General features: G+C 31.7%; 1 protein-coding gene across 2 annotated transcripts; it reads right to left on the reverse strand.

Moving 5' to 3' along the window:
• Window positions 1-1391: 1391 nt before the first annotated feature.
• Window positions 1392-10110, reverse strand: LOC120193452 (probable transcription factor KAN2). Of its 2 annotated transcripts, XM_039195941.1 has the most exons (7): window positions 10103-10110; window positions 4707-5385; window positions 4500-4576; window positions 3816-3861; window positions 3216-3387; window positions 2298-2355; window positions 1392-1699 (listed from the first exon to the last, which is right to left on the reverse strand). In XM_039195941.1, the coding sequence occupies exons 2-7, from the start codon at window positions 5359-5361 to the stop codon at window positions 1577-1579; spliced, it is 1131 nt and encodes a 376-aa protein (XP_039051872.1). In that variant the 5' UTR covers window positions 5362-5385; window positions 10103-10110; the 3' UTR covers window positions 1392-1576. The 2 variants fall into 2 exon arrangements, with proteins under 2 accessions (XP_039051872.1, XP_039051871.1); XM_039195940.1 differs by lacking the exon at window positions 10103-10110 and having other exon boundaries at window positions 4707-5634.
• Window positions 10111-13057: the final 2947 nt, after the last annotated feature.

A 13057-nucleotide genomic window follows, 5' to 3' on the forward strand; every position in this document is an offset into this window, starting at 1 on the left:
ACCACTTGTTTCAATTCCAATAACATACGTGCCTCGTACGTGTGTCAATGGGGCCTGTAAGCTTTAAGCCAAACCTTGCTTTGTGTAAGACCTCAGCAAAGCAAATAAAGGGAAAGTTATTCCTTCTTTTATTCTCATGGATTTTAACACCAACGCCCCCACCCTTTGTTTTTTCCCCTTTGCTTTTCATCTAATCACTTTATCTTCACCCATATGTGCTAAAGCTTAAAGTCTTCAACTAACCTAAAAAACAATCCCATTTCCTAAAGGGCTCCATTCATCAACCCCTTCTTCCTTATGCCTTCTAAAAAAAGTTATACAACATTATAATGAAATGTCTCACAAAAGGCAGAGGCATTTCCTAAGAAATTATAACCCTAATAGAACTCAAAGTTTTACCAATGACAGATCCACTAAGGCGTGAGGATGGGCAAGTGTGTACCTTGAACTATGATTTTATTAATACTTACTTCTTTTATTAATTGTGTCTACCTAAAATTTTATTTGTACCCATCCAATATAAAAATTTATACTTAACCCGACAAATGTTACCCTAATAGTTTTCCACTATGGTTTTCCAAGTGATTGAACAAGGCATTACTAGTTTCATGGATTGCCAAATCTTGGAGGTGATTTTAGATTAATAGCATCCTTTTTGTGGACCAAATGATGTGGGGGAGTTTCAGTTTTGTATTTTTTCTTTCAAGGAGAGAAGGAAAACCATTAATTCCTCACCACAAAATCAGCTCAATAAGGAGAGATTAGGGGTATTTTAGTCCTTTTCTAATGTTTCGAATTCGAGGTCTTTTGATCCACGATTGTGACCACACAACCAATGTTCGGACCCATTCATCTTCTACCTTCGTAATCATAGCTTGATAAAGCTAGGAAACATCAGAAACATGAGCCATGCCCATGCAAAGTGAAAATTACACAAGCCTCCTGGCTAATAATATATATACATGCAAGCCAAAGGCATGAAATTTTGTGCTTATGGAGAGGAAACATCTGACTAGAAAACAAATGATTTTGGTAGGAATCTTTCTGTACATAAAGACTATATATTGTTGTAATAATTATACCTTTATATAGATAAAAAAATCATAGGTTATATATTCTTCAAAGCTGCTTTTCCTTTTAACCCCAAAGTGTACAGCACGTGACAATGCCTAGGAATCATGAAATGATAAATAGACTAAATATATATATATTTATAGAATATAAAGTGGTCCATTACAATTACCAAGGGATCACTTCATAGTTCAAAAGATAGTTAAAACGGTCACTCGCTCTCTGTCTCAAACTGCAAAATCAATTAGATTGATTGATCATATTTACTTACATAATATGTTGATTTGAATCTCTCAGGCTCAGAGGCTTTCTTTGTTTTGGGGTTTAGGGTTCTTCTTTTGATGCTTTCTGTTATTTTCTCGTCTTCTTCTTTTGCTGCTAAGTTCACTTCCCTCTTCAGAGATTATAATTATTTCAAAATGAGTAGCAGTGTACACACAGAGAGATATAAAAAAAATAATTTCTTATATATATAAATCCATTTTCTCCCAACTTTTTTTTTATATCAGTGTGGCAGTACCCCCAAGGTGAATTCCAAATTAGGCCTCTTGGGGCTTCTCCCTGATAGGCTTGATGAGCTTACATCTGATAGTCTCTCATGGCTTAAGCACTTTGGATCCATTTCCTTCTGCAACACAAAAGCAAAGCAAAAAATATATGAGAAAAAAGAGCCTTTAGAGCTATGGAGTGCGCTACCAGGGATGAACCCAGAGGAGGGAACCGAGAGGGGGCTGGTGAGTCACCGTTGAAAATTTCAAAATATCATATATATATATATATCAGATTTTCTTTGTATTTTTATTAATAATTTATTTTTCGTTCCTCTAAAATTTTTGAAGTTAGTCCCCTCTAACATAAAATCTTGTATCCATCCTTGTGTATGCATTGATAGACCATGAATGCTTCAGTATGACAGATGATGGGTCAAGGGGTTTGTTTTGTTTTGTTTTGAGATGTAATACAAGTGCAGTGAGATTGATGATGCAAGGAGGATTCTTGAAAGTGCTTTTTAGACATCATTAAAGCATCTTTTTCAACCCACTTTTTCTTTTCTGCAAAAATGACTGAATACCCCACGTACTTGAGTTTGTAAATCATCAATAATGGAGTTTGAAAACTCTATAACCCGTTGAAATTGTGCATGGCTCAATGAAGAAAGGTCAGCAAAAAAAAGGTTATCTGGTTCGTTGCTATATATAATAAAAGAAAGGGTTTGAAATTAGTACCTGGAGAGAGGGTACGTTCCCAGCAGAATCCTTGGGTTTCCCATGCAGCCAAGCTTCCCTGTAGAGAGAATAAAAAAATTAAAATCCAAATGCACAGTGAGAGAATATAGCCTATGAGTAACATGCAGAAAACTGAGAAAAGAAATCTATCTTTTATGTTAATAGTAGTAGCATACTTTTTACTTTGTATTTTTATGGTGATTGAGAGTAAAAGTGAAAACCCCTCACCTCCATGTGATTGCCCATTACCCTTAACAAAGAAAGTTCAAAGGTCATATTGATATAATACACTGCTTTAATACCAACAAGATTTCCTCTAATGGGGCCATTTCAGAGTTTAGCTTTGACACTAAGTTTTCCATTTGTAGGACCCCTTTATTAGCCCTATATCTGAGCCCACAAAATCCGAAGGAAAGAGATATCTCCATTGTTTTTTAGATGGATTTGTCTTTCAAGGATTCTCAATTCTTGGAAATATATATATAAGGGAGTGGGTGTTCTTCCTTTTTACCTCACCCACCCATCACCATTCAACATTTTGTAGTAGTAGTAGTTGCACTCAAATGATATTTTATAGTAATATATATAGATTAATTCTCTTTTTTGATTTCTTGCATGCATTGTAGCTATGTTTTGTATTTGCATGCATGTGACAGTGGAGAGAGAGAGAGAGAGAGAATATTAACGGGTTCTTTTAGTTTTGATTAACATTAATGAACTAGAAACAAAGGGTCCAAGGAAAATAGATAAGCTGTTTGTCTGTTCTTCTCAAACAAGAAGATAAAACTAAACTCGAACTACATTTAAGTTTATTAAATTTTTGCGTGCTCTCCGTATTGTTCATTGCCCTTTTACTTTTCTTCTAATGGAAACAAAAAGGAGAAAATTTTCTGACTACCCAAACAGTGGAAGACTAACCTTGATGAGTTGCTCCACAGGCCATGGAATACATTGTCTTGATGAGCATTTGATGATGATGATGATCTTCCTTGCTGAACTGATATCTCCGATCTCCTTGGGTTTTGAATGTCGATCATCAAATCTTCTGAAGTATCCCCAGACGATCCGTTCTCAAATGCATCTGATTGTCCTGTTTAAATGAAAAAAAAGAAAAAGAAATCAACTTTATTTTAAACCCCCCCAAGTTTAAGTTTAATGAAAATCGAGAGGAGAGAAGTTTCAGCACTATTCTCGAGACCAGTGGGAACAATGGACTCCAAAAAGCTGCTGGCTATTAGAACAGCTTCGGAAGTGTGTCAGGAAATGAAAAGCCAAAGTGTCAATGGTTTTGGTCACTGAATCAGACCAAAAAAAAATTACAATCAACTGGTCTGGTCTCTACAATGGAAATTGTTTGGTTCTCAAAACTGGCAAAGTTCAATTACAAAAATGTATTTGAAATGTGTTTTGCAGATGCGTAAGCAAAGGGGGTTAATTAGTTGTTTTCGAGAAGATAATGTTTTATTGGTTATAAAAAAGGGGAAATTCAAACAAGATGAAGAAACATTGCATTCTTACCAGAAGTTGCAGCTGCTCTGTCTGTTGTCTTCACAGTTCGATACATCTGCAAGAAAAATAAAGATGATAAACAACGTGTTAAGGAGTAAACAAGTTAATGCTTTAGAGTTTCTGAACGTAATTAAAATAAAATCAAATTAGCATTATTTTATCCTTTTTTTGTAGCTTATATATAAAAAGGATAAATAAAGTAAAAAACCAGAAAGTAGACCAATAATAAACTGTTTCTCTGTGTGTTACACAGTGCAATCAAGTACTAATTGTTAAAAAGAAATGGATATATGCATATATATATAGTTTTCCCCAAAGGCTTAATTTTTTTAAATTACATAAAAATTCATATTAGTTGTGGCTTCAAATTGAAAATCTTGATTCTGTGCAGCTTCTTTGAAGACGAGAAATGTCGAAAAGGAGGGTTTAACTGTGCTTAACAAGGAATTTATGCGAGGAAGATATCATCGTTAAATGATTGTGCTGTTGTACTTGAATTTGTTTATATTTCCTTTTCTCCCTCCCTCTCGGTGTGTAGAGCAAGAATGTATATTTTAAATAAATAATGGAACTTGGCTTGAAGAAATTAAGAAAAAGGAGAAACCCAAAGTTTGCAGATAACTTAAAAGTGAACATTTGAAGATGATGATTAGATGAAAGCCTGCGAGGCTGCAAGTAGCTGAGATAATTTACCTGTAGATGGGATTTAACATGTGCTAAGGTAAGATCTTTGACATCCATTAGCTCAAGAACTGACTTGGGTGTAGCTCCTAAAACATCCCCAACAAGAATTACAGAATAAAATCAAACGAAGCAATGGTGAAAAACAAGGGAAAAGAGGGATGAAAAGTGAACAGTAGAGGAAGAAAATAAGAGAAAAAGATACATGGAAGAACATACTTTCGTGACCACCCAATAACTCGACAGCATGAACAAAGCGAGCATGGAGTGTAGTAGTCCACCGCATCCTCGGAGCTCTCATGCTTCGTTTGGCCGGAAACCTCGACATGAATCTCGATCTCATCAACCCTTGAGACTGAAAGGGGCTCAAGCTCGTGCTACCGGTGTTAATGTTGTTACTAACCAAAGAAGAAGGAAATGAATCCAAAGGCTGTTGAGCAAATGGAAAAGGAGGAGGAGGAGGAGGGTTTTGGTAGACGGGAATTCCCCTTATGGGTCTTAAAAAACCAAGCTCTTGTCCCAGCCCTTGCTGCTGCTGTTGCCGCTGCTGCTGATACAGTAGGGGATGTTGCAGATGCTTGTGATGATGGTAAGGGAACTGGTTTTGATGATAAGCATGGAAAAGATTACCATTACAATTGGTGCTTCCGTTTTGGAGAAGCTGAAGGTGGTTGGAGTTGGACTCTGAAATCCTCGGATTAGATAGGTCGAAAAAGTTATCAGGTTTCGCCATTGAAGATATGGAGTTCCTTGAGTCGAGAGATCTCTTCCAGAAACCCAAATCCATATCTTCCTCCGTCGTCGTCCTACATGTAGATGTAGTTTTGCTGTTTGGTGGGCTGATTTGCAAGGATAAATCTGGGAAAAGCTCCATATTTACTCCCCTTTCTTCTTCCTCCTCTTACCCTTGACAGTGCTTGTGGTTCCAACTTTAAATCTTAACAGCAACTATATATCTACTGGAAAGGATTAGGTTTGATGTTGATGAAGAAGAAGAGAGGTGAGAAATTCTTGGGGTTTTCTTCAGATTTGGTGTTTGATCAAAGGGTTTTGAGGGAGAGATGGAAGAAATGACAAGGTATGAAGTATGAAGTGAAGGGTTTGTTTGAAAATGACACTTGATGGTGGTGGATACTATACATACATTACAGAATAATTAATAAACAAAAAAAGAGAGCCCTACTCCCTAGTATTTCTCTCATCTTTCTTTGCTTTGATTTGCTTTGGTGATGTGATGTTAAAAGGTTAATTAGGGTAAGAAAAAGGGCAAAACCAACTTTGGTTGATTCCTTTTTACTGCCACTCTTTTCCTTCTTCTTTTTACACTCTAATACTTGCTTATTCCCACATTTCCAAAAATTATCATTTTTAATATCTATTTCAAGTTTTAATTGTTTTGTCAAATAAATTTGTTGGTAAGGGATTTGCTATTATTTCTTAAGGTTTTAGATTCGAGCATAGCGTATGCAAGATTATATGCGTTCATTGTCAAAGAGTTGTGAGTCTTTGAAAGATATTGCCTTATTCACTACAAAGTTATAAAAATAATATAAAATTTGAGAATTAAATTTAAATAATTAAATTATTATAGACTAAAATTTTTAATATCTATTTAATGGTACTTTTTGTTGTATTATTAATAATTTTTTTATTATATTTCAAAATATATGTACTCAAATTACATGAATTACATTATTAATGGGTGTTAAAATTGATATGTACCTTTTTTTATAATTTTATGAATATACTATACATCATGTAAACATAAACATGATCTTATACACTATTGTCCAAATCTAATACCCATATTCCAACCACTCATTTGGGGAATAATGAAATCCTAATTCCCACGTTTTTTGCTTTTCTAGCATGGTCCAATTTCTCTTATCTCGTGATATTTTAAGGGACATGGGGCTATAATCGTAAATATACGGCAGTCACACATACACACACATATATATATATATACGGTCCTTCAAATTGAGATCAAAGGTGGATGGACTGAAAAGTCAACTTAATTCCTTTCCCTATAAATACAAAGTCGGGTGAGTACAGCGGTCGCTGCCCAAATGTTCTATGGACAAAATGTTAGAAAGTGGATTGGATAATCTTCAAATTAAGGACATGTCTATTTTAAACATAATTTATAGATCATATTACAGGGACATTTTTGGTCTTTTCATGTCCAATATTTTAGTTGCCTCCCACCTTCTCCTAAGCTTTTAATCAGTTTAATTAAAGAGAAAATCACATGTTTAGTTATTAAATTTTGTGTTCATTTTATTATGAAAAAGTTATGAATCGTTAAAGCATGATTCATTTCAATGACTTGAGCGATTAACTATTTTTTTTCCAAATTTTTAATGACTAAATATATAATTTATCCTTTTATGTTTAGTTCTTTTTATTTTCTTGATTCAGATGAGGGGAGAGAGATTGTTCGAGATTGAATATATTATCTGCACACTATAAACTTGATTGACACGATAAAAAAAATTTTGTAATGTCGAACGAAATGTTATACGACACAACAAAATCACGGTGTACTTAATAGATAATGCGGTAATGTCATATCAATATTATATTATTTGACCTAAAAATCGTAATCTGGTTGGTTAAGAATAATTTTAAAAGAAAATAAAGGATTACTTTGTTTGTACACATTTATATAAAATATACTACAATTTTTGTAATATATAACTTATACGATTTTTAACTATAATAAATTTCTTCTACCATGCTTGTAAATTTTAATTCATCTAAATTTTTTCATATAAAATTTACAGGTTGATTTAATTTTTTCATCATTATCTCACAACATGTAATAAATAAATAAAGGCCGTAAATCCTAACGATGTTAATTTCCCAACCTTTTGCATGGGCTTAGAAGATGGGATCATCATGGTGGTTTGATTTATGCATGTGCATGATTGTCAGGTTTGAGGTTTGATGTACTTTGATATTTGAATGTATGATGCCCCAAATGCCATGTGATTATTTAATGAAAATTGCATACCATGCAACACTCAAAACAAAGCTACCCAATATACTTCGAGTTTAATATGTATGTTTTTTGGACCAACATTAACCATATAACATAATTCAATTAGTATAATTTTTCGGGGTCCATATAAATATTTCAACTATACCTAATTCTTGACATATGCTTATTGAGAGTTGTTAATATAATTATAAATAATCTTACAAAAATTGTGAGACAAATGCTAAATGTTGAAGCACGGATGGGTCTATATACTTGAAATTTGTGGTTGTACATGATAAAGATGACGTCACGGTGACGGCAAAAAAGATAATAATAATTAAGCAGATTAAGAGTGCGAGTTGAATGAAGCTGACAAGAGAGGTGGTATATAATTTGCTAGGTAATTCATAATGTACAGTTGATTTGATTTGGAACAAGTTGGTCCTCTTTGTCGGTAAATTAATTAGTTTGCTATCTCAATTAATTACTTTATATAAATATTAAAGGAATTAAATTGATTAGATCATCGAATTTTAATTTATTTAATTATATCATTAATCATTAAACGTTTGGGTATTTTTACTGATTCGTTTTATTAGAGAGTAAAAAACATTCAATCAACCAACAGCACATTCACGAGACTGTAACAAACCCCTCTTAAATGCTTCAACAATTTGAGTATATCTTACTCATGCCATGTTATCAAATCCCACGACAAAGCTTGAGTTTATCGAACTAGTCTTTGGGGTTAACAACACTGCATTCATTATCATAATTTTTTTATTGGGTAAAGTATATAAATGGTCCCTTACTATATGTATTATTTTGTTGAGTTTCTTGACAATTAAAATTTATAAAATAGTTCCTTAATAATAAAGTGTTACTTTGTTGAGTATCCGACTATTAAAAGTTAAAAAATGGTAATCTAACTATTCATATCTTTCAAACTCGTCCTTTTCTGTTTAACAATTGACGATTGTTTGAGCTGAACGTTAACTTTTGACTGAAATATGATAAAATCTGATCATAGACCTGTTTGAGTTGTATTTTATGGATCGATTATCTGTATATTATGTTGTCGAACTAATACTTAAAATACTATGATGTCGAATTAATGATTGAAAGCAACGACGGTATTAATAGATATCATTAGAATATGATTTTATCATATCTCAATTAGCAGGTTAACATCAAACTCAGATGACCATCCATTTTTAATAGAAAATGACGAGTTTGGAACATATGAATAATTTATTAACCATTTTATAACTTTTAATAGTTTGAGGACTCAATAAAATAACACCATATAATCAGGGAATTATTTTATAGTTTTTAATAGTCTCAACAAAACAAACCTATGATCAGAGACCATTTATATACTTTATCTTTCTTTCTTTTTTCCCTTTTAGATTCCCGTATAAACTATTTGTTAATCAGGAAATACATGAATATTTAATTTCAGTGATCACAAATAGTACTAAATCCCATGGTGGATTAATGGTACTTGGGAAACTAATATATATTTAAAATGAGGTAGGATTTATTGATTCAGTGTAAAATTTAAAAATTATATATATTTTTTGAATAGTTGAAAGAGTTAAAAAAACGAGAATTTAATAGGAAAAAATGAATTATATTTCAATTTAAAAAATAATTTTAATTATTTTTTTTGAATAGTCGAAGATTATTATAAGTTAATATATGTTTAAATTTTTTCTTAGTTATTGACAATATACACATAACCTACATATGTAAATGTTCAAATCCAAGACATTCAGAAAAAAATAATACACCCTTTTATCAATGATGTCACTCAAAAAAATTTAATTTTAATTATTAAAATCAATTAATTTAGCGGTTAAATTTTATGTTACGTAAACAGATTTTTTAAAATCATTTGAAATATTATATAGATAACGTGAGGCATTGGATTGTTGTCTTAATTGAGGCATCTCCTTGTCTTAAGCCATGCATTCTCATTAAAATGCCAATAAACCCTACCTTGAGATCAACAAGATACCATGGGGGGGGGGGATTGTATTACCATATTAAAATTCTTATCCACTGAAATTTGAGGGGGAAAAATAGTGGCAACGCCACCCCACCTGGCTCTCATCATATCCCATCGTTGGATCAAGCAGATATTCATAATTAAGATGTCTTCCATGTAAAATTACTTAGGGTTCCCGACAGCATCGGAAACAATGTACTAAAAACACATATTTTATATGTATGTGGGTGCGTTTTTAATACAGAAAATATATATGTTACAGCTACCGACACCGAGAACAGAAATAGAAGACTGACAATTTTGTTTTCTGCGGCAAATGAATCATTAAGGAGAGGGTTAAAATAATGGGGTGAATGTCAAACCCATTCCTCGGGAATGAGAAATTAAAGTGTTTAAAAAAACTAATATATTTTCTAAAATCTGGAAGCATCTATCTTGGTCAGTGAAAGTCTTAATGTAATTATTTACCCAAGGACATTGAGGTCAAGCTCAAGGAATCTTACATTAATACCTCTCTTTTTTTAAGATTTTTTTTCACTGCCTTCCATGCTAAGTATGCTTATTTGGTGTTCTCATTCCATGTCATTACAACATGATGTATGTATGTATGTGAATGTTGACATCTTCTTCCTCGTGAAGCTGTCTTTGGAGATTGTCAGGGTAAAAGCTGGAGATGCTTATGGTACTACAGTTCAAACCATCTGTTTCTTGGAAGTTAATTTATTAGTCAGTCAAGAGATCAACACATAAACATTATAATTCATGGAGGTGATATGATTTAGGTCGAATTTATGTATGATATTATTATTACGAAGCATGCTTTATTGAGATTAATGATTAAAAAAGGAAATATATTCACATAAAAAAGGAAATAATTTCACTTACATATTTTCATTTTTTTAATGATCCTAAAAAGATGTGTAAAATTTAAAATTTTAGATAATAACCTTAACATTATTTGTAATTATTTGGATTCAATTCAATTCAATTCAATTCAATTTAATTTAAAATATAAATATAAATGTATTTATATTTATAACTAATAAAGTCATGTTTAATTAGATCTACCTATTTTTATATATTATTTAATAATTTTATAGTATATGTTTTATCTTTATTTAATTTTTTTAATATATTTTTTAATATATTTTTTAATTTTTTAAATTTAAACATTCCTTTAACATTTAAGCTGTACTATTACACATTTACACATTTGATTTTCATATGATATTAATTATATAATATATGATAACATATTATAAAATTAAAAATTAGATTACATCAAATCATGTTCGACTCTGAATATTATAATTAAAGCTTAACTCATAATTTAAACAAATTAACTTATTTTTCGAACTTTTCCCCCCAAAACTTTCTCAAAATATAGTGTTGGCTTTTAGATTTGGACGTATGAACTAACCTTTAGATAGGTCTAAAATGAAACAAGATCAATATAAATACCTACAAGATACTATTTCCTTCTATTTTTTCAGTATAAAAGATAAATTTACGCACAACATTGTAATTATATTCGAAACCACAACAACATGGCATCAAATTATATTCGGTTTTTGCTGATAATCAAAGCATGGACAACACTTCCTTAAACATGTGATGCAAACAAAGTCATGTTAACTAGGCATCTGACAGACATACCAATATTTGAACCATAGGTCTCCCCTACATATATTTTGGAGAATCATTGGGTTTAAATACTTAAGCTCATAATTAAACTAAAGTTGAGGTTAACTTATGTAATCACTGAAAGCAGGTAACAGTTAATGATGATAAAATCTCCCAAGTCGAATCAAAAGCTCAATGCATGCATCTTGATTTGCAGCATGTCTGCAGATGTTCAAACCCAGTGGATGGAATTGTATATGGGCCATGGTTTAAACTATTGAAGTGGGATCGTTTCTCCTAAAGTCAATATAATAGTATGCATCGAATTTGCTTTTATGAAATCATCACTGCAAAAATAATAAAACATTAGTGCCTAATATTGACTTATGGAACGAATGCGAGGATCACGTGATGTCTACTTAATCATTCATGTAACTAATGCTATTTTTTTTAAAGGATATGAGTATGAGTAATTGTGTTTGTAAAGTGAGTTTGTGTTATCAATTAGTTAAAAAAATTATGAATATATATTATATTGTATTCACCTTAATCTATTTTTTTTAAAAAAAATAATATCATTTATAAAATTAATAGAACGTATATATATTATCAATAAATTAATAAAATTCTTGATAAATATTATCTTGTAATTATTAATCACTTTGTATCATTTAACGGAATGAGATGAATTGATCGTGATCAATGGGACTTGAGAGGTAGAATAATTTGGGTGATATATAATCACACCGACAGAAATAAATATATTATATTTATAGATATTAATATTCTGTGGACAGCATTTGTCATTGAAAATTTGCATGAAGGTCAACATGTCTCCTTTTTCTTCCTAAATTTTTGAAGGGAAACCCTCAGTGTTACATTTATTAAACGTCACATTATTATACCAATCTGATTAAATCCTAGGGTTCAAACTGATCATTGTTTTGATATTAGGAGATTTGTAGCTGTAATCAACACATGCAATGTTGATAGATTAGATATGCAAACAAGTAAAGGAAAGACGAGTGTTCAGCTATCATATTAGGATTTGATTGAATGATAATCGTTACATCCCCTTCGGACTTCTTCCATACAAAATTTCACTAAAAGTCAAAGTTTCCAGACTAAGAGGAGACTTCCGAAATGTCATTCTTCGTCATTTACAGTCTCCTTATCGTCATATACCCTAACCAATCATTTTCTCTTGACATGACTTTTGACATGATTATCAGCAGACTTACATGATCTGTCAATATTAAAATTATTGTTAAGTGGTTATATATTTTTTCAACTGTTTAATCTATGAATAATCATTATAATTATATGTCACATTAATACCAAATGTCACTATAAAATCTTTCGATCAAAATAAAAAATGAGATTTAATCTTCTACCATATTTTTCATTTGTATTTGTAAGAACCAAACAATGTTTTTCATCGATTGTACCGTCATAAATTACTGACTATAACTCTTCGTCCAAGTCAAAAGGCATGAACCTATAATAAACGTCGTAATTTAAAGGTTACCATGACAATAATGGATATCCAAGACCTGTAATAAAACTTTGTTCTAAATCTCATCTGGGCATAGGTTTTGCAGAACTGAGATCAGAGAGTTTTCGGTTCAATTTACATCATCTTTATGCCTATGATAAACTCATGATGTTAACATAAAGACACTGTCTTATAACCGGGGGAGAGTAATATTGAAAGCGACCTACTACCCTAATGTTCCAATTATTACACATCAGCCTATTAACAATCTAAATTGAATATCAACGTACGGTCATTGCATTTGCATATAGGACTGTCATCAGCTGTAAGAACTGCAACACACACTTCTTCAGGTTCATTTCCAAGACATAAAATTTCGATCTCTTTCGGCTCTAATGAGTTTGGGGAAGGCCGATACAACTCACCGTGATTCATGTCGTAACTGGTTTTCGCCCGAG

This window comes from Hibiscus syriacus, unplaced genomic scaffold (genome assembly GCF_006381635.1).
Source record: "Hibiscus syriacus cultivar Baekdansim isolate YM2019G1 unplaced genomic scaffold, ASM638163v2 tig00116996_pilon, whole genome shotgun sequence".
In the NCBI taxonomy this organism is placed as follows: Eukaryota; Viridiplantae; Streptophyta; class Magnoliopsida; order Malvales; family Malvaceae; genus Hibiscus; species Hibiscus syriacus.